General features: G+C 52.1%; 1 protein-coding gene across 9 annotated transcripts in view; it reads left to right on the top strand.

Annotated features, from left to right (window-relative positions):
* Positions 1-21,490, top strand: part of INPP5A (inositol polyphosphate-5-phosphatase A) — a 203,736-nt gene that overhangs the window by 120,495 nt on the left and 61,751 nt on the right. For all 9 annotated transcript variants that reach the window (XR_013922377.1, XR_013922378.1, XM_080348099.1 and 6 more), the window contains exons 8-9: positions 3,577-3,696; positions 18,072-18,156. Coding sequence is in view for 7 of the 9 variants with exons in the window: in XM_080348099.1 (XP_080204225.1) it covers positions 3,577-3,696; positions 18,072-18,156 (205 nt within the window). In the remaining 2 variants the exon portion in view is untranslated. The remainder of the gene's footprint in view (positions 1-3,576; positions 3,697-18,071; positions 18,157-21,490) is intronic.

A 21,490-nucleotide genomic window follows, 5' to 3' on the forward strand; every position in this document is an offset into this window, starting at 1 on the left:
GAGGAGAATTCAAAAGCACAAATACAATATTGGGAACAACGACTCACTGTCCATGCTGCTGGAACCGATCAAGGGAGAAGAAATTGCATGTTGTTCATTATTATCTTACTGAGATGTGTTAATAGATACATCATGTGAAGGACATGAAGGGGGAAGGTGTGGCCATGATTTAATGGAGTGCTGCCAAGGCCTTTGACAGGTGCTCTGTCTTGTTTTGAGCACTGAGCTTTAGGGAAGCGGGAAGAGAACAGAAGGGGCAGGAACTGCAGGGAACTGGAGCGGGAGCTGAAGAATGTGTCTGCCCACACCCGCGAGACGGGGCTGCCCGGGTGCTGCCCGCGTCCCTGCGAAGGGCAGCAGGAAGTCACTTCCACTTGCAGGAAAACAGGTGACGTGATGAAAGGTGTTTTTAAGGACAGGGACATTGGGGGCAGAATGTCCTTCATTAGCAAGTTTAAAGAACAAGCAGTTTTGAGGTGGATGGGGATGGGTTAGAGATACCGTCACTCAGGAGGAGAGTTCACAACCCGAGTCTCCTTCGGGGATTCTTTCCATTCCTCCTTCAGACAGACAGGAATGGGCGTCTCAGCCATCATCTCCTAATTATGTTCTGTAGCTATGTACTAATTATGTATCTTAATGCAAAGGTTAGTAGGACTACTTTATGATCCCCGTGAGATCATTCAGCGGGATACGCTGTTCCCTGTAGCCAAAAAACCCGCCGGTACCTTTGGAGGAGGCCAGCTGCATGGTGACCTGTGTATCTTTGTCACCCCTTTGCGGTTCGACTGCCATCACTTGCCGTGTCCAAATCTGTGCCCCCCCTCAGCCATGCTCGGGGAGTCTCCCTGTGCACAGCCCTGTCTGCAGGTGCTGGAGAGACCTCTGTCCCAACCATGGCGTTGTCAGTGCCACCTCGTCAGCGCTGCCTCTGGACCTTCGCAGCAGACGCCTTTCCCCTGTGAAACAGAAATGCCTGCCCCGTGCAGCACGTGGGAGTTCTGCACACGGGGTTTGTTCACGAGGCTGCTGTTGGGAGGCACAGGGGGTGGCGGTGTTGCTGAATCCGTGTGAAAAGAGTATCCCAAGTTCTCATTTCATTGTGACTCACCGTGTCCCATCACCAAAGGAGCTTGATAGCAAAGCAATGAGAAGACAAGTTTTTAAAAATGGAGACCAGGTGTCTTGGACGCAAAAAGCCCCAAGCAGAGCAAGCATAAAGCAGAACGCCAGGCTGGCCGTAGCAGGCGGACAGCTGTGTGCTTGCTGCTCAGACCTGTGGTCTGCGAGCAGGGACGCGCGGCTCGGGACGGCTGGCCGGCCGGGGAAGGGACACGCTGCCTGTGGTCAACACGGGTGACGAGAGGAAAGTCCTTGTCTGGTCATGTTTGTAACAGAAGATTCCTTCTGTGTGAAGGATTTGTGCCACAGTGAACAGTGGGATTGTGTGAAGGTACATGAGTATAGTTGTGTGCAGGTACATTCTAAGGCCTGGGGTGTTATTATTGTTAAAAATGCTGTTATCAGCCAAAATCAGTTGTGCAGTCTCCTAGCAAATTCCAGCCCCTGTGTCAAGGAACTTGTGCATTAACACTGAATAGGGCGTAGTTATAAATAGCTGTCACCACAAGTGGACAAGAAAATAGAGCAGACACATAGTGACCGTAGGAAGTGCTGAGCTGCCGAGCGGGGCCGGGGCAGCCGCAGAGCCGCCCCGGCGCTGGAGCAGCCGCAGAGCCGCCCCGGCGCTGGAGCAGCCGCAGAACCGCCCCGGCGCTGGAGCAGCCGCAGAGCCGCCCCGGTGCCGCAGCAGCCGCAGAGCCGCCCCGGTGCTGCAGCAGCCGCAGAGCCGCCCCGGTGCCGCAGCAGCCGCAGAGCCGCCCCGGTGCTGGAGCAGCTCTGCCGGGACAGGCCCAGCGCTGGGCTGTTCAGCTGGAGAAGAGAAGCTCCGGGAGACCTGGGTGCGGCCTTTCGGCACAGAAAGGATCTGACGAGGAGGACGGGGGCCCTGGGAGCCCCGGCGGGACGGGCTCTGGGTGCCTGGGCTGGCGGGAGGTGTCCCTGCCCGCGGTCGTCAAAATGCGCCTTCCAACCCAAACCATTCTGTGAGTCTATGATTTGGCTTTTATGCAGGGAGGCAAAGGAAGGTATTTCTGTTTCACAGGGGTTTGAAGTTGGTTTCATTGATGAAGGAAGAACTGCTAGAATATCCCCGCTTCTCTTGTCATCAGCCAAGACAAAATCTCTAGATGTTCCAGAGCAGTAACGTGGTTCTTTTCAGAGGTCTCCTCCGCCAGTCTGGGCCGTGCCTCAAGGCAGGCACGGGGCAGCGTTCCTGCACGTGGTGTGCCCGTCCCGCGCCCCGCAGCCTGCACCCGCGGCCGCTGCAGCGCAGGGCTGTGCTGGCGTGCCGGGGCGCTGGCAGCGGCACCACGGGCCGGCCAGCTCGCTGCTGAGCGTGAGGAGGGGTTCCCGCCCCGTCCGTCACCTCAGGAGCAAAGCTGGGAACTTCCACTGATTTACTGACTTTCGGAGCGTGGCTCCTCATCCCACAGGCTTGGGCGGAGCTGAACATCCTGTGTCCTCCTCCCTACCGGGTGGGCGAGCCGGCCACCATCACCCTGGCGTTCTCCACGCGGGGCCGGGCGGGGCGCTGAGCCGGCCACCATCACCCTGGCGTTCTCCACGCGGGGCCGGGCGGGGCGCTGAGCCGGCCACCATCACCCTGGCGTTCTCCACGCGGGGCCGGGCGGGGCGCTGAGCCGGCCACCATCACCCTGCCGTTCTCCACGCGGGGCCGGGCGGGGCGCTGAGCCGGCCACCATCACCCTGCCGTTCTCCACGCGGGGCCGGGCGGGGCGCTGAGCTGGCCACCATCACCCTGGCGTTCTCCACGCGGGGCCGGGCGGGGCGCTGAGCCGGCCACCATCACCCTGCCGTTCTCCACGCGGGGCCGGGCGGGGCGCTGAGCCGGCCACCATCACCCTGGCGTTCTCCACGCGGGGCCGGGCGGGGCGCTGAGCCGGCCACCATCACCCTGCCGTTCTCCACGCGGGGCCGGGCGGGGCGCTGAGCTGGCCACCATCACCCTGCCGTTCTCCACGCGGGGCCGGGCGGGGCGCTGCGGGCGTTTAGCCTTTAGTGTCACTAAAACTCTGCTGCCAATAGCGGTTCGTTTTGTTTGTTGCAGAGCCGCAGTTCTGCTCGGTAACTAGGTACAGCTTTATAAACCTGAACTTGTTTGTTTACACATGCAATTGTTTTAAAAATATTTTAGTGAGAGGATACCGCTTGATTTCTGTGAACGGTAACTGACAAATAGCTTTACATTTTCATATTGTGTGTATTTTAAGCAAAAGCCTGGATGCAGTCTTAGCTGCGATGAGTTGCTAGAAGTTTGATGACAATCTTTGACAATTTTCTGATGATGATAGCTTAATTTGCACAGTCTGTGTGAGTAAATATTGCAGTAACATAAGCGACAATACAATAAGTGTTATGTTGAATGCTTTGCTGATGCAACAAATGTTTTTTTCTTTTATCCTGAATCATTTTTTTTCTCCTTTTTTGTCATAGTGCCTTTGACTTGGTAAACATTCATCTTTTCCATGATGCTTCCAATTTAATTGCTTGGGAAACAAGCCCATCGGTTTACTCAGGAATACGGCATAAGGCTCTTGGCTATGTACTTGATAGGTATGTATTGGCCTTTACTGCCTCTCTCAATCTTCTGTGTTCATGAGCAGCGTATAAAGAATGTTTCAAAAGGCACACTCAGAAATGTAGAGATTTTTACTCTGTGAACTGAAAATGGTCGCTTCTTATCAGAGTTTTCTATACAGTGCTGATTACAGATCTATTTATGACACTTCTAAGGTAAATTACCGAGACTGAAGAATCTCTCTAAGGTCACCAAAACTTGTAGAGTATAAAGCAGGTTTATTTTTTAAATGTGTTAGTTAGCTTAGCTTCTTTTTGGTCTATGTGGAGTCTAATAAAGCTTCCAATCAAGTATGTTTTAGCTACGGAATAATAGAATAATTCTGGTTGGAAGGGGTCTGTGGGAGTCCCGTGTTGGTCCTCCTGCCCAGAGCAGGGCTGACTGCAGCCTCAGACCAGGTTGTTCAGGGCTTACCCAGCTGAGCTTTGCAAAGCTCCACGCAGGGCGATTCGCAGCTTCTCCAGGCCGCCCGTTACTGCGTTTGACTACCCTCGTGAAACCTTTTCTCCCTAATATTCAGTCAGACTTTCCCTCGAAGCAGCTCCTGTCCAGCGCCCCTCATCTTTTGGTGTGCATGGCTGTCCTTTCTGTGACTCCCCAATACATGAAGCCAGCAGCGACATCCTCCCGTAGCAGCCTGTTCCTAACCTGAACAGATCCAGCCCTGGCGGCCTCTCCGCGTGCAGCGCGAGCTCGCGGCCCCGGCGTTAGACCCCGCGGTGTTTAATCTCAGTCCTAGCTGGGTGCAGGAGGCAGCTGGCACGGCTTTTGTGTGTCATCACTGATATAAATAGCATCACCGTTTATAATGGTGTTAGGGGTCGATTCATTGGGTGGGTGGTACAGTACAGAGAGTAGTCCCAAAAATACCCCAAAATTTACAGCTGCCCTAATTAGAAGTTTAAAGTCAGAGAAAAAAGATGGCTTTTTCTTGAGTAAGAAAAAATTGTTTCACCGTGAACACATGTGTATTGGCAAAGTGAACAGGTGCTTCCCTTACGAGAGTCACTTTTGCCCGAGAAGTAGAGCTGTGCGTGTCTGTTGCGGGCAGCCGCAGCGCACGCAGCCGCCCGTGGCCCGGGGCGGTGCTGCAGACAGCGCTGGGGCTGCGGACAGTTCTGTGCTGGCCCCCACCCCGATCCCCGCGTGCCGGGGCTGCCTCGGCCTGCGCTGGCTCTGCCGCGGCACCGGCCCTGCGCCACGCGCCTGACCCCGTGCCGCCCGGCACGGCAGCGTGTGCCACGGCGGGGCCGGGGCCATGGCCGCACCCGGCGGCTGTCGGCGCCGAGGGGAGCGTGGGCCTGGCCCGCGGCTGGGAGGGGCGGCTGGGAGGGGCGGCTGGGTGAGGGGTGATTGAGGGGTGCGTGTGAGGGGTGCCTGTGAGGGGTGCCTGTGAGGGCTGTGTGTGAGGGCTGTGTGTGAGGGGTCCCCTGCTGTGGCAGGCGCCGTGGGCAGTTCCCCACCAACGCTGGCTGTTCGTGACGCGCTCTGGCAGCAACCTCAAAGTTAAAGACGCTCCTCAACCAAATCAGTTTACACGCTGAAAAACACCTTTGCATAGGCAGCGTTGTCGTTTTAGCCTGTGTGGGTTTTCACTGAAAAAGGCTCTGAACTGTAGAACGGATTATAAGCACATTTTCAATCACGTTCTATCCAGGGTTCTGTTTCTTTCTGCAAGTTTTCTTGTATTTAAAAACGGGCAGATATTTTAGCAAGAGAGAGCGCCTCTTTCCGCTTGGTGTAAGTGCTTTCCCTGCACGCCCCAGCAGAGGGCTGAGTGGGAATTTCTACAAAACACGCATTTATTGTCACTTTTGGGGGTGAATCAAAGATGAAGAGGAAAAATCCAGTATGTGTTCTCTCGTATCACTTGTAAAATTGCTACCTATGGTCAGACAGTGCTGAAGGCACTTGGGAGGTTTGCAAAGAGGTAGCATGCAGGCATTCATAAAAGATCCCTTAGAGGACACAGATGCGGTAAGATCGGATCTGCTCTCAGTGCACTTTGAGATTCCTGAGTTCTGTCGGATACCACAGTGTGGGAAAGGCCCGTTGTATTTCATTTTCTCTTGGCTCCATTGGTATCCTCTCCTTCTCTTGTGCTTTGCGTGAGGGAACGCTGGCAAACCTGTGTAAACCTCTTGCATTATTTATTGCACGCTTGTTTACAGCACGCAGTGTGCTTCATTAGCTAATTTTGGCTCTGGACCTCCCACGACGCCCTGGCGAGGGTACGGTGACAGGGCTGCAGTGTGAGTGTCAGCCGTGGGTCAGAGGTGTCACGCTGGTGTGTCAGCACAATGTGACAGTGCCGAGCCCTGCCCCAGCGCCCCGGCCCTGCGGAGACGGCCGCGGTGCGCGGCTGCGGCTGAGCGCGGGCACGGCGCTGAATTGTGCATTCTGAGGGGGCAGCCAGGCGCAGATCCGGACCTCCGCGGCGAGGTGATGGGCTGGCGGGCACAAAGGGCAGTTCTGTAGCAGCAGTGAATAATGGGCAACCCCTTTCATCGGCGCTGCTAACCTTTTGGCAGCCACCAGCAAACTCTGTTCTCATCCGCTGATTGGGGAGGACAATACACTGCAGCTCGCTTTGAATGAATGCTGCCACCAACAGTGTCCCCATTCAGAGGGTTTTGGGAACCATCTTTGGCCATTGTCTGCCATCACTCCTTCAGACAGTAGGAAAAGGGAAAGTGAGAGCGTCTATGGGGGGAAAAGTACTTCTTTTCTTGGCTTTAATCTCTCTTTAAAGCTTCATAGATCTACATTTCCAGCTGAGCTACTGGAACTATGCAGTGTCAGATAAATAGAGAAGAGAGAGGTTTCAAGCTGTGCGTTTAAATCCCCTTATCTGCATGAACTAATAATGCAGATGTAGTGCTGTTAAAAACAGAGACTGATAAGTCTTTTCCTTTAAAGCCTTTAAACTGCTAAAGAGCATTTAACAGCAATGCAGTTCAAACCCGGCGAACAATACTGAGAAGGAAAACAGTTTAATGAGCTAAACCTTCAGTGAATGAAGCGGCAGCACCTTCTCACAGTTGGTGTGGGTCACTGTGGGAGTGAGGGAGAGGCAGCTCTGGCCAGGCTGCATCTTCATGACCGTGGATTAAGGACAGCTTTTTATCACAGGAGCCTGAAAGACAAAGAGAACAGAGTGTGCAAATGAATCAGTTTAACTGTTAAAATCGTCAGGAAGGTTGGTTTCCCCAACATTATTTTAACTAGAAGGTTTAACGCAGAAGCTGCACAACATCTCTAAATTACCGAGAAGGGAGGAGTTACAGGGGAAAAAGCAAAGGAAATAGTGTCAAGTGAATGATTTAGAGCTGCCTCTGGAAGTTTTCTTGTGAGGGAATCTGCTAATAATTGTAATAATATGTTTTGGGAATGGAAAGGTTTAATCTTACAATGGCAATTTGGCTTTAATAATGTTAAAATGAATTCTATAGTTAGGAGATGCTTTTCCAGCCAGCCAGCTGCTATGTGCTGAGCCAGAGTGGTTTTAGCATTTGCCATCTAGCAAGTGTGCAGGAAATGTGGTGCTGGACTCCTTAAAGACTGAGAGACTTGGAATTACACTAGTGTGAAGCAAATATCTGCTTGTATATTTACCAATATATATACAGTGTACATGTAGAAAGCCGGTGTGTGTGGTGTGTCTCTGTCAACACTAACACGAACCCAAACTGATTTCCAAGAAGTAAATTGTCTTGTTCTACATAGACACAAATACAGTCAAATCTGAACTTGCTTTATGTTTTGGGGGCAAAAAAAGTCTTCCAGGCTCATTTTGGACAATTCCCATGTATAATTAGTCCTATTTGCATAATACTTGTCTTTCTGTATTTTCTGCAGTTGAAGAGTTTTGGCTATATGTGAGAGTAAGAAAGGAAACATAGTTTACATTTTAGTTCAGTGTTTCATAAATCTGCTGTAATGTCTTATCAATTAATCATATTGGTGTATTAGTTGTGTCATTTAGGCCCTTGCTGGGCACACGTGTCTACTGAGTGTGACAGCCCGGCCGGCACGGGCAGGGGTTGCGGGACAGGGACATGGTGTCACCCCATGGTGTGTTCAGAGGGACACGGTGTCAGCCCATTGCTGTGTTCACAGGGACAGGGACACGGTGTCAGCCCATTGCTGTGTTCACAGGGACAGGGACACGGTGTCAGCTCATGCTGTGTTCAGAGGGACAGGGACACGGTGTCAGCCCATTGCTGTGTTCAGAGGGACAGGGACACGGTGTCAGCCCATGCTGTGTTCAGAGGGACAGGGACACGGTGTCAGCCCATGCTGTGTTCACAGGGACAGGGACACAGTGTCAGCCCATTGCTGTGTTCAGAGGGACAGGGACACGGTGTCAGCCCATTGCTGTGTTCACAGGGACACGGTGTCAGCCCATTGCTGTGTTCAGAGGGACAGGGACACGGTGTCAGCCCATTGCTGTGTTCAGAGGGACAGAGACATGGGTGTCAGCCCATTGCTGTGTTCACAGGGACAGGGACACAGTGTCAGCCCATTGCTGTGTTCAGAGGGACAGGGACACGGTGTCAGCCCATTGCTGTGTTCAGAGGGACAGGGACACGGTGTCAGCCCATTGCTGTGTTCACAGGGACACGGTGTCAGCCCATTGCTGTGTTCAGAGGGACAGGGACACGATGTCAGCCCATTGCTGTGTTCACAGGGACAGGGACATGGGTGTCAGCCCATTGCTGTGTTCAGAGGGACAGAGACATGGGTGTCAGCCCATTGCTGTGTTCAGAGGGACAGGGACACGGTGTCAGCCCATGCTGTGTTCACAGGGACAGGGACACGGTGTCAGCCCATTGCTGTGTTCAGAGGGACAGAGACATGGGTGTCAGCCCATGGTATGTTCACAGGGACAGGGACACGGTGTCAGCCCATGCTGTGTTCACAGGGACAGGGACACGGTGTCAGCCCATGCTGTGTTCAGAGGAACAGAGACATGGGTGTCAGCCCATGCTGTGTTCACAGGGACAGAGACATGGGTGTCAGCCCATGGTATGTTCACAGGGACAGGGACACGGTGTCAGCCCATGCTGTGTTCAGAGGGACAGGGACACGGTGTCAGCCCATTGCTGTGTTCAGAGGAACAGGGACACGGTGTCAGCTCATGCTGTGTTCAGAGGGACAGGGACACGGTGTCAGCCCATGCTGTGTTCAGAGGGACAGGGACACGGTGTCAGCCCATGGTGTGTTCACAGGGACAGGGACACGGTGTCAGCCCATGCTGTGTTCAGAGGGACAGGGACACGGTGTCAGCCCATGCTGTGTTCAGAGGGACATGGGTGTCAGCCCATGCTATGGCTCTTGCTGTGCCAGCCATTTAAACTTCCTGAAATGATCTAGAGCATTGAGATCCAGAAAGTGAATGTGTTTTTTAGAAAGTGACAGTGCTCTTCTGTTTCCTATTGAAACGTTCCCTGGCCTAGTTCAACAGAAACATTTTTACATTACAACTGTGAAATCTTGGCATAAAGCTCCCCTTTGTGCCCTTCATTATTTTCTCACAAATATAGTCCATTGTCACATAGCTGAAGTTAATTTGATCAACATTGGGACATTTAACTTTTATGTCCAGTCAAAGGAGCTGTTTCATGCTCATTTTGGGTATTCAAAAGAAATGATTGCCAGAAAAATAATGTTACTATTAACAATTCAGAGCAATTAGTTTCCCAGGGAGAGGCAATGTGATGCACCGGCTCCACACAACTATTCTTTGTCATTTTATGGATGCTCATCAGTCAACTGTCACATCTTCTCAAAGACCCCTCCAATCTAAATGTTTCTCTTTGGGCTTTTCCCAGAACCAGCAGCTGAATGAGCAAAAGAAAAGCCACTTCGTTTCCAGGCAAAGGAAACGGGGCTCTAAAGATCTGGGTCATTTGAGAAGGTCCCAGGAGCAGCTTGCTGCTGGGGGCTTGGGCTTTTTGTAAATTTTGTTCAGTTTTTGCAACAGTGGTTTTTGACATGGAGTGAACACCCTCTGTAATCAGGGACTTTGAAACTTTTAGTGGCATTCCTGTGTATCCTGATAGAATGCACTCCCGGGGCAAAGAAACCTTCCATGCAGACGTCTTCTAACAATGGTTGGAGCTCGAGATCACATTCAGAGGCAGCTTTTATTAAACACCCTGCGGCTCGTCTCATTAATATTCAACCGTCCCCCCCTTTAAACTAAGGTTAAGTGCTCTCCAAATTACTGTGTTTGTATAATATGCTCTTTAAAGAGTAAATCCAGCAAAATTGTCTTGTTACCTTCAAGCTGTCAAATACAGACAGACACTTTTTCCTTCTCCTTTTCGTGCTGGCTCGAGCTTTTGCGGGCTTGATGCTGCTGTCAAAGCGCTAACTTGTATGTCCTCCCTGTTTGCACAGACACATTTTGAATTTTATTTGGCTTATTTTTTTTCGCAGAAAAATAGTTCTGTACTTGTATGCAAAGTAATGGTAAATAGATATAATTGTAAGGGCACACTAAATGCATTTTCATAATATGTAAATGATGATTTCTGGTAGTCCTAGTCAGTAATTATTCTGTTATTTTCAGCATTTGATGCTCTCTTTTTTTTTTGTATTAATTAATAACCAAATAGGTTACGAATAAGTTGGCGGCATTTATTATTCAAGTTGGAGATTAAAGGACTGTTTTTTCTCGCATGGTGGAAAGAAACCTGTATGAACAACAGTATGTTTGGAAGCAAACTGACGGAGCGGCAGCAGTGCAAAGGCAGGGCGTTAGCACGTAGCAGGTGTCACACAGAAAGGTGTCACCTCAGGGCCCACAGTGCGGTTCAGCGAGCCAGGGGACAGAGCTGTGGCTCCTGCAGGGGACGCTGCAGTCGGAGCTCTGAGGTGTCCTGGAGCGGTGTTTGGCTCCCTGTCCCAGGCTGTGACAGCCGCTGCGGGCTCCCCTGCACCCCTTTGCGGGGACGGGCTCTGCGGGAGCTGCCGCGTGTTTCTGCAGGATGTACCAGGTGTCACCGCGGACGGGATGGGATGGGATGGGATGGGATGGGATGGGATGGGATGGGATGGGATGGGATGCGCTGTGGAAAGTACCGCTCCTGGGAGGGTTTGTGTGACTAAACAACTGAAGAAAAGAGAGAATGCCTCTCAAAAAAGAAATGACTGCAAATAACTTGTGGCCTGCTTGATTTTGCTCTGAAAATGGCTTTACATGTGAATGAGGTGCATTTCTCTTTGCACTGTAATTTGTTCCGTACAGGCTCTGGCGCTGGGTAACAGGCAGTGCGGGGTGGCTGGCTAAAGGTGACACTGCCATCAGCATTCATTGTGGTTTGTGTCTCCTGAAACCCTCTGTCGTACAGCCATATCATCTTCCAGGGTAGCTGTGATTCAATTAAAAAGAATCTATATGGGCTGTTGATCCGATTTTTATTCATTTGCAGAGAAATGAAAATGAATTGCTGTTGTGATTGTGTTTCCGATGCCCGCTGTCAGGCGGTGCTGAGCTGGCAGTCGCGGCGGGAGCAGCGGCTGGAAGGGCTCCGTTCTGCTTCCCGCGGGCAGCGGGCGAGCAACCGGCTCGGCACGTTGTGTCCGCAGGTGGGGTCGCGTGTGAGCAGGTGGGAACAGGGACACGGCCAGGGCGGTCACCGCGGCTGCCGCTCCGTCTGCGCCAGCGCTGGCTGCGGGGCCGGGCGGGCGTTCTGCAGGGCCTGCCGGGTAAACGCTGGAGCTGCTTGGCCTGCCACGAAATCTTCTTTATCTTCCTTCCCTCGGTTTAAGGCTTTAAGATGCAGCTGGGATGATCCTGTTCCTCACTCCCGACAGAGAAGGTGGTCCTGCTGTCTCTGTATCCACCAGAACTGCCTTTGTTCGAGCACAGTAGTGACAGCTCTAGGTGTTTCTATTCAGTGACATCTCTTGAAAGAGAGGGCTTTTCCCTTCTCTTTAGCACTTCAAATGTTTCTCTCATGTCACCCCCGGTTGTTTACTCTCCCAGCCTGCTAGTCCACTGGAGAGTGATTTTCAAAGGATCAATGCCCGAGATAACCATTCAGTATGTAAAATTGGTTGCTAGTCAGCCTTTCTCAACATCAAGCATTTTTTAATCTTTAGCGAGGGAAGCCTTTCTGTGTTTCTGGTGATTTCTGTGTTTCTGGTGATTTCTGTGTTTCTGGTGATCTGCATTGCCGTTCTCTGCAGCGCTTGGTTTTGTTTAGTGGCTGCGCGTGGCGGGGCCGATGGCAGTGCCCGTGGGTGACATGGCCGTGGTCCCACCCCCCCGCTGTCCCCCCCGCTGTCCCCTCTGCCCAGGGCACCCACAGGAGGTCGGGCTGGGCAAGGCGTTTGGTGCAAATCTAATGAGATACAAAGCTGGCAAGGTTTCTGAGCCATGCTGCTGCTGCTCCTTTGAACTGTTTAAGACATGCGCTGCCTGTCCTGAATTGTTCTGGACCTGTCACAAAACCCCTTTCCCAGCCGTAACGAGGGCTGTTCGCTGGCCTGCCGAGTGCGGCCGTAGCGCGGGCTGCGCTGAGCCCGGGCAGCCGGGCCTGCGGGGCGGCGGGGCCAGCAGCACCGCCCGGGCCCGGCACAGGCCTGCGCGACCCCGCGCCGCCGCACCCGGCGCTGCCGTGCTGGAGGAGGATTCACAAAGACGTGCCCTTGCTGTTTCCTTCTTTTTGTTTTCTCTGGCGTCAGATGAAGAGCAAGAAAATTTCATTGTAACAAAACACCAGTGTCTTAGCATTGGATTCTCCTGTAGCAAAATTGACAAGTACTTACATCATTATACATGGCTGCTATTTCATTAGGCGAATGTCAGTGTCAGGTAAGATCATGGTTTTGTCAATATAATGAAAATACCAGTCAAGTGAGGAAAAAGTCACAATTTTCCAGCTCTAAAAATTGATTTTTATTGCTCTTCTTGTAATCCTTTCTTTGGATTAAGTATTTATTATTGATGTGGTCTTTCTTTTAATCTTAATAGCTGCTGACATGGTAATTAATTAAAAAATACAACATTTTTGCCCAAATGGCACTATATCGAAATTAAAAGTGAACATCACATATTAGTTAAACAGCCCTGGCAAATGTCGGGAGCGCTAAGATGATTGCCTGAGCTTCCTGACAATTCCCTTCATCTTGCTGTTTGCTGCCTGACCTTTCGAGATGGTTCGGTGTTATTAATAGGTTTTAGCTATTATATCAGGGAGAATGGGGCACAAAAATATGATAAGCTTTATATTTTTAATGGCAGTGCTACAGCACCGTAGGCGTGCCGGTGACGGCACTTACATCATGGCTTTTCAGGCACACTTGGGCAGTCACCAGGCGACTTCTACTCAGAATCGATGTTTTTTTCTGGAGTTTGTCGGTAATCTGTCGGTATTTTGTCCGGAATGCGGCGCGGCGAGCCGGGCGGCGGTGGCGCGGGCAGGGCTCCCCGGCAGCCCGCTCGCGGTCCCTCGCGGCACAGGCTGGTGTCTGCACCGGAGCAGCCGTGGCGCGGCGGGAGCCGCGGGCACCCGGAGGCGCACGGCAGTCCCACCTCTCACGCCTGAGTTGCCATGCTCTTGCTCTTCGGTTCCTCGGCATGGCGGTGCTAGAAGACAGGTGTCGTTGTCGTCATTCCTTGACTTTCCACCAGAAGTCACTGCAGGAGTTGTTATTCCTTCTGGCATTATAGCTCTATGGTAAAGAAAGTGCATGTAACTGCCTCGCGCGAGCTCTCAGCCCCATTGCGGGGATGGGCAGATCACTTTCGGCTGCTTTTTTGCGGTCTAACGGTTCCTGTTCAGGGTGAGATCCTCTCTTGCCAAGGCGGCGTTAGCTGAGCGTCCCCTCTGCCACCTGCGGCCGGGACGGACCAGCCCTGCGTGCAGCTCTGCTGGGAGCACCTTGTGGTGACCGAGCCGCCGGTGCTTCTTGGTGACCGAGCCAGTCACTGACGCCTTTGGGTGACCACGTCACCAGCGCCTTTGGGTGACCGTGCCACCTGTGCCTTTCGGTGACTGTGCCACCGGCACCAGGCAGTGACTGCGGGCAGGGGACGGGGACAGGGGCTGGGGACAAGTCCCGGGTTGGAGGCCAGGGGTCCAGCTCTGCATACAGCGGGCGCAGAGGTCCCTGCAGCCTCAGCCCCGGGTGTTCTGCACACGTCGCCGATCGGCTGAAAGGTGACACAGTTTATCATCTCATGCGGAGCCGCAGGCCAGCACTACTTTCACTATAGATGATAGATTCTGATCAAATAGATAATACTATAGATACAGGTAATACCATAGATAACAGATTCTGATGAAAACAGAACCTGTGGTCCAAAGCTCTTCTTGGGTCAACACTAAACCAGATGAGCAGTTCGACCCGAGACTGCGCTGTCCTCTCTCCTCTGCATAATGCGTTGTGATTTCCCTAGGAAAGGATGTCTTATACAGGCAGTCACATTTTCTCTCTAAAAGCATCTTTTATACCTTTAATTCCTCTGCATGGGTCATGTGCAAAAATGATGAGATAGTGGAAAGGTGATTTCTTACCCCAGAATTTGTACAGGAGGTAGGGAAGTGCTCATATTAGCTGGTATTCAGCTTAAACAAATGTAGTTATTATAAAAATGTGCTCGGTGAATAAAATATGGCCTGACCTCTGGATTGTCTCTTCCCCCGAGCGGTGACAGTGTCCCTCCTTCTCCTCCATTCATCTGCTTGGCAGAGCTGCAGGTTTTTTGTTTTGTTTTGTTATGTTATTGTTGTGCTTGAAAAAAACACAACAAAAAGCCCCCGAAGCCCCTCTTTTCAGCGGTGTCACGTCAGGATGAATTGGCCGGGGAGGCATGTTTATAGACTGTGTGAAGAACTTTGTCTTTGTGTGGCATGCTGGTGACACTGGTATGGCTTGCCTGAATGAACTGCGGTGACGCGGCTAATAAGGTGTCCTGCTGGGCGCGCCAAGCCCCTCGCAGACCTCCCACTTAATGCCATTCAGCTCCAGCTCAGTGTAGCTAATTTTTCCCATTCCCTCAATTCTTTAGGCCTCCTTACAAACAGAAAAGTCAACGTTCACACCGAGGAGGAGATAAGTGCTTTAGGAAATAATCGTGTAAACAGAATGTTACCTTCTGACCTGATGCTGATACCTTGGTCCGGGACAAAACCCAGCTGGCTATTGCATTAGACATGGCTATTAGAGGAATAATGCTGCTGATCCTCCTTACAAAGTGCCCAGAGAAATGGTTTAGCCGAATCACAGTGGCTCTTGTCACACTGAATCATGTTCGCTGCTCTCTGCCGTGAGCAAGCGCTGATGTTGAGCGGCCTCCCTGTCTCGTTCCTGGGCACGCTGTGGAGGACGGGGCCGCCGCGCGGCGCGGCTCTGCTGGCACTGCTCTCTTCTGGCTGAATTTCAGCACTCTGAACCGTGGATACAGCACACCGTGTGGCTCTTATAAAAGGGGGTGTGTTTTGTAAAGCATCTTTAATTGTAACTACTATAATTCATACTTTAAAATGAATTACCAGAGGAATTCAGTGATTCCAATGGTGCAGAGTTGTTTGTTTTAACATCATACTAAATAATTCCTTGTGGTGTTCTATGTAGAGACTAAAATTAGTAACTAGACCCAGATTTCCAGTAGTACCGAGGAGAAGAGGAACCTCTGCCCCTCTCCTAGTGTTGTTGAACCTGGCGCCCGGATCTGCTCAGGGCTGCGAGCAGCCACGGCGGCGCCAGGCGAGGCTCCGCCCCCCGCCCGCGGTCTGTCCCGTGTCCCTTGGTCTGTCCCGTGTCCCTTGTCCAGGGTCTGTCCCGTGTCTGTGGTCTGTCCCGTGTCTGGCCTGTCCCATGTCCGTGGTCTGTCCGGTGTCCGTGGTCCGGTGTCCCCGGCTGCAGAGCGGACCCCGCGCCCTCGCTGCTGCCGGGTTTGTGGAGCTGTTGCTGACATCCCGTGTGAGGCAATTGCTCCTATTAGACCCAAATACGAACTAAACACGGTTATCTTGCAGCAAAGAAATTACTGTAGTATCTTTACATGAATTTGCACCCTTACTAATGAAGTTTGCTCTGTAAAAAGAGTGTGAACCGTGGATGTGACCCATCCAAGCGTTTGAGCGTGGGACTTGACTGTGAGCTTGACCTGAAAGCTGGAATCGTGCGGGTGTCGCGTTCTTCCACTGTCCTGTCGTGTCTTAAAGGCTGTCCAGCTCTGTTTCCAAATCTTTGGTCCGCCTCTTCTCAGACGTTCCCAACCCTGACAGGGCACGCAGAGGCAGCCGGCGCAGCGGCGTCAGGAGCCCCGAGGTGCCTGTCTGGAGGAGTGACATGCGGGTGTTTCAGTTGAGGCTGCTGGGAGACGTTCCGAAAGGTCCAGAAGGAGAAGCTACAAGGGGGCAACTGCTTAAAATTATCCATTTTAAAGCTGACGTTGATTTGTATGCAAATCATGTTTAAATCGGGTAATGTGCAAGACTATGACATGACTGAATTTTAATTAATGGATCAGAAGCAGACTAATCAGCCGTTCTGTTCGTCAGTTAGGAGACATTTTAACTGGCTATTTTTGGAACAGTCTGTTTATTTGGAGAATCCGTCTTTGCATAATACAATCACAGGCACCGTTGTGCCAATACCATTTGTTTTAAGATGCCTTCTCTAGACCTTGCTGCCATTCCCGCGGCATCTGTCATGTCCGTGTCCGCAGCAAACGGCAGCGAGCGGAGCCAGCGCTGGGGTATGAATCAGGAAAGTTGGCAAAGCAAAATCCGTTTGTCTTAGGGCAAAGTTGCATATCAGATTCTGCAATGATAGTGTTAGCAAATTGTGGTAATGTAAATGGTTTAACTTTTAAGTTCTCATTTCGCTTCAGTGTGCCAGGAGGGCACTAATCAAACTAATGCTGCGTGCGGGGCGGCAGTGACAGGTTTTCTCAGCGCCTGCTGGGAGCTGACAGCGGGCGGTATTTATTAACAGCACCTGCAGCCGTTTGTCAGCTGATGGACGACTGGGAGGTTTTCACACCAGGAAAGGATGAGTCTTTGCAAGAGATTTTGCTTCAAATGATCGCTGCCTTAGGTGCAATGCACGTTAATTTTTCATACAATAATATTCTGTACGTAACAGATTGCTGTTGACTAAAAATGTGAGGTGTTCTTAAGAGGAGAAGCAGTATCTCACTGTACAGCCCATGCTGTATCTTTCTTTATAGCTTTGAGAAGTCTAAATGGATGTAGCGTATTCAAACCGGTAGAGGAATGTCCCCGTGCACTGTCCCGGAGCCCCTCACCCTGCAGGCACCGGTCTGCGTGGGCCCTGCCGCGTGTCCGCGGGGTTTCTGCCGTCCTAACGCTCTCAGATCTGTGTATTCCCATAGTGTGCACAGGGCATTGCCCACATTTGTTCCTCATTTCTCGTATGTTGTGGGTCCGGCACACCATTCCCGTTTTCTGTGTGTTGTCTGTGCATTGTCTCTGTAGCTGTGGCAGCTGCGTCTCAGGTGTTTCAGAGCTGCCTCCGCTACCAATAGGAAATTAATTGTATTGATTCCTGGTTTGGAATTGTGAATGAGCGGGTTTGCAGGTGCCGAGATCTCTGGAAGCTTGTGAAAGCGCACGTTGTTAGGAGCACCAGGCAATTGTTGTTAATAATAGATAAGCTAATAATATAATAACAATGTTTGATAATACAAGATTTGAAAGATGAACAGTAGTGCCTTGTCTCCCTGTTTAGTACTGGGCTTGAGACACAAGTCCATCTTTACTCCGCATCTGGAAAGATCACCTTTCAGGTATTAACTACAACCTCGATAACAATCCACTCGAAAGCACAAACAGAGCTGCGGCCGCGGGAAGAGCCGCACAGAGCGCCCGCGTCAGCCGTGCGGGGGGCGCGCGGCTGCAGTCGCAGTACAGTCAGTCACAGTGACACGCAAGTGAACCCACAAGCACCTGAGGGTGGCGGATTCGGAACTCGCGGCCCGTTGGGGGCTCCCAGCGGCCCAGCCCAAAGCCGTGGTGTCCCGTGCTCGGTGTGCTTCAGCTGTCCGCGGCGCGGGACCTCGCGGTGCCCCCAGGTGTCTGTGCTGCCCTAGCGCTGGTTCTGCGTTACTTGTGCTGACTGCTGGAAACCAGCTCTCTGAGTTGCTCTTTCGGGCAGACAGCGCAAAACAAATGCATTATTTTACGGGGGTCAGAGCGAAACAAAAATCAGCACAAAAACACGGTTGGTATATTTTTCCAGCATGAACTGATGGTTTTGATTATTCCGATGATTATTTCTGAGGTTGTTGATTGTGATGTGTGTATTTCTGCGTGCTCGCATACATGTAAAGCTGAATGACAGTTTGTTTTGTTTTGTTTTCCAGAATTATAGATCAGCGGTTTGAGAAAGTTTCGTATTTTGTCTTTGGAGATTTCAACTTCAGACTGGATGCCAAAGCAGTCGTGGAGGTAGGGCGGCTGTTTCCTGCTCGCGTGCCCTGACAGTGTTCATTTTTCAAATATTTTTCCTGTGGAGAAGCTGAAAGTGACTTAATGAACTAATCTTAGGATTGACATCAGACTTTACCAGGAACACGGACAGGTAACTAGGATCCCTGGCGTGAGTGTGCCGAGGCGATGAAGAGCAGCGCTGGCCAGCCCGTGCGCTGCCCGCGCTCTGCGCGCGGGGACGACCCGCGGGGGGTCCCTCTGGGCCTGGGGACCCCGGCGCCGCGCGGCCCCTCGGGCGAGCGGGTCCTGCCCCAGCTCTCCGGGCTCCAGACAGGGCTCCGTGTTTCCATCGTGTGCCTGTGGCTTTGCCGCGTGTTTCTAGCTCACAGTGGCTCTCGCAGTCAGTTACTGCAAGTAGTGTTCATATTTGTGTTCTGGGGGAAAGAGAGAGAAATCTCCTAAATTCCTGTGGTAGAATTCTACTCTAAAAATACAAGCAGATATTTGTGCAAACCTTTGCGGCACTGGCATCTCGGTGTGGAATAGTGACTAGAAGATTTGTACAAAGCCAAAAGGAAGGTGGTAAACCTTTTCCATCATGAGCTGAGATCACCTTGACTTCACTGCCAAAGCTCGGCTCCGCGAAGCACGGGTCAGAAATAAGATCCAGGCTGAACACCAATTGAATCTCGTGGTTTTCCCGCTGTAGGTCTCAGAGACACTGTGCTGTCTTTTGCTGTCCTTGAGGGCACGCGTGTGTCTTCTCACCCAAAAGCTTCCATTTCGTAAGGGGAGCCCTGGGAGGTGGGTGGCCCGCGTGTGGGCGGCCGGGTGCCTCACACGGCTGCCGCACTGTTCTCTTCCTCGCCTCATGGGTCGTGCTTCGTCTGCTGAAAAATAGGAGTTTGTAGCTAATGCCTTCCTTCTTGGAATCCTTGGTACATTATGGTCATTTAATCAACAAACGTAAAGCATAATTGAAATGAAGTTCAAGTCACTGATGCAGAATATGCAGCTTCACACTGCGCGTGTTTCGGGCTGAGCGCCGCTCTGCCGGCCTGCAGTTCCCATGGCTGTCGTCAGCGTTTACAGGTCACTGCGGTTTGCCATACGCCGGTCTGTTTCTTATTCGCTCCCGGTGCAGTGGTGTTACAGAGAACGCTCCTGTCTGGGAACACCGAATTGTCTCCCGCACCCGGTGCTGGCCAAGGGCGCTGTAAGTTCTCCCGACTCGCTGGCTGCCCGGCACTGTGCAGCACTGAGGCCGCACGGAGTCGTTCGTTATCACCAGTGCACTAGGATTCCCGCGTTTCTGTCTGTGAGTTTCAAAGTGATCCGTTTCTGAAACGAGAATGTCACTGGCCACAGATGGTGTGTCCTGAGTGACCGCGCCACAGGCGCTGCGAGTGCAGGTGACTCTTGGTCCTGACACAGTGCTTTTCATCTTATGAATGCTCTGCTGAGGTCAGGTAATGTCGTTGCATGTGAGCACACGAGGTTAATTTGAAGATGCATCAAATTAATTTAGCTGTTCTTCCTAGATAAAGTGTATGCATGCATGGGTGTAAAAAACATTAGAATAGTACATATTTTCTGTTGCTTTTTTGAGCAGTAGCATACCCAATTAACCAAAACTTCACCCACCTGCATTGCAAAATTAATTAAGCATAATTAAAATTGATCTAGAAACTTCCACGTGTAATTTAAGTGTGTGCAGTTAAGGTCGTGTTGGTTTGTGGTTTTCTGCGGGGGGTGCAGTTTATAGATGTGTGTGCTGGAGGACGCGCAGGCTGTGGGGCGGTTGTGCGGGGCCGTTGGTGCGCAGGTGGCGCTGCAGGCGGCGTGCTGGGGTGGCCCCGGTGCGGTGTGCTGGGGTGGCCCCTCACACGGCCGTGGACGGGTCGGCGGCCATGGCCCAGCGCTGGTTGGTGGCCATGGCCCAGCGCTGCTCTGGCAGCAAGACACGCTCTGTGTGCCACCCGGAGGGACCTGATGGTTTGCTTGTGTAGGACGTATCTAAGGTCCCACCCCAGATCCCCTCACAAAACGGTTTATAGTGGTGTTTCCGCAGTGTCGTGTCCAAGGCAGAGCAGGGACAAACTGGCCAAGGGCCGTTCCCCGCGTGAGGTCCTGCCAGCCCCATGTCACCCGCGTGAGGTCCTGGCAGCCCCGTGTCACCCGCGTGAGGTCCTGGCAGCCCCGTGTCACCCGCGTGAGGTCCTGCCAGCCCCGTGTCACCCGCGTGAGGTCCTGGCAGCCCCGTGTCACCCGCGTGAGGTCCTGCCGGCCCCGTGTCACCCGCGTGAGGTCCTGGCGGCCCCGTGTCACCTGCGTGAGGTCCTGGCAGCCCCGTGTCACCTGTGTGAGGTCCTGGCGGCCCCGTGTCACCCGCGTGAGGTCCTGGCAGCCCTGTGTCACCCGCGTGAGGTCCTGGCGGCCCCGTGTCACCTGCGTGAGGTCCTGGCAGCCCCGTGTCACCCGTGTGAGGTCCTGGCGGCCTCGTGTCACCCGCGTGAGGTCCTGGCAGCCCCGTGTCACCCGCGTGAGGTCCTGGCGGCCCCGTGTCACCTGCGTGAGGTCCTGCCAGCCCCGTGTCACCCACGCTCATGCGGGAACCTCACGCGGCAGAAAACATCCCGCTCCCTTCAGCCTGTGCGAACCGGTGCTCACCGTTCTTTCCGCTGTTCAGTAGGATCCTTAACACCAGGAATTTTAAGGGTTAATCCATTGACCTGTCATCATTGTCTACTTTACTAAATTTATCTCTTCACTTCTTGTTGACCTTTTGAATTCCCTCTTGAGACCACAATGTGCTGAGCACTTGGACCCTGAGATGCTGCCCGCAGTAGCCGTGTTTTGGAAACACCGCGTGTACCCAACACAGGGAATGAAGTATATTTCTAAAAGATTTATCACTGTGACCGCTGGAAGGGAGAACCTGAGAGCTGTTTCAGATGTGGAGCCCAGACACTGAAGGGCCATGCGCTAAATCAGATGCCAGAAGTGTTGTGCTTATTAATTCATAATTAATAGTCAATAAATCATTAATATATTATTTATTGAACATTTTATGGCAACCTTAATTGGTGTGTGGGTATATGATTAGTTTATGCTTCTTAGAGAAGCAAAATCTGCAAGAGGTGAAACTCGTGTCTTGTAGACATTCCATCATCTGCTGTGCAGTGTCAGAGTGGATAGTGAATACGCACATGGCAAGAAATGCACGTTTTTCAGGTGATTTGTGCATGTTTTGAGGCTGATCTCCAGCCTTATTGCTCTGTAGTGATGAGTTGTTGAATACAGTTGGAAGGGTTGGAAACGCTGAAACCTGTTTCTGCCTACTCTGGGCTTA

Source organism: Nesoenas mayeri (assembly GCF_963082525.1).
Source record: "Nesoenas mayeri genome assembly, chromosome: 7".
Taxonomy (NCBI): Eukaryota; Metazoa; Chordata; class Aves; order Columbiformes; family Columbidae; genus Nesoenas; species Nesoenas mayeri.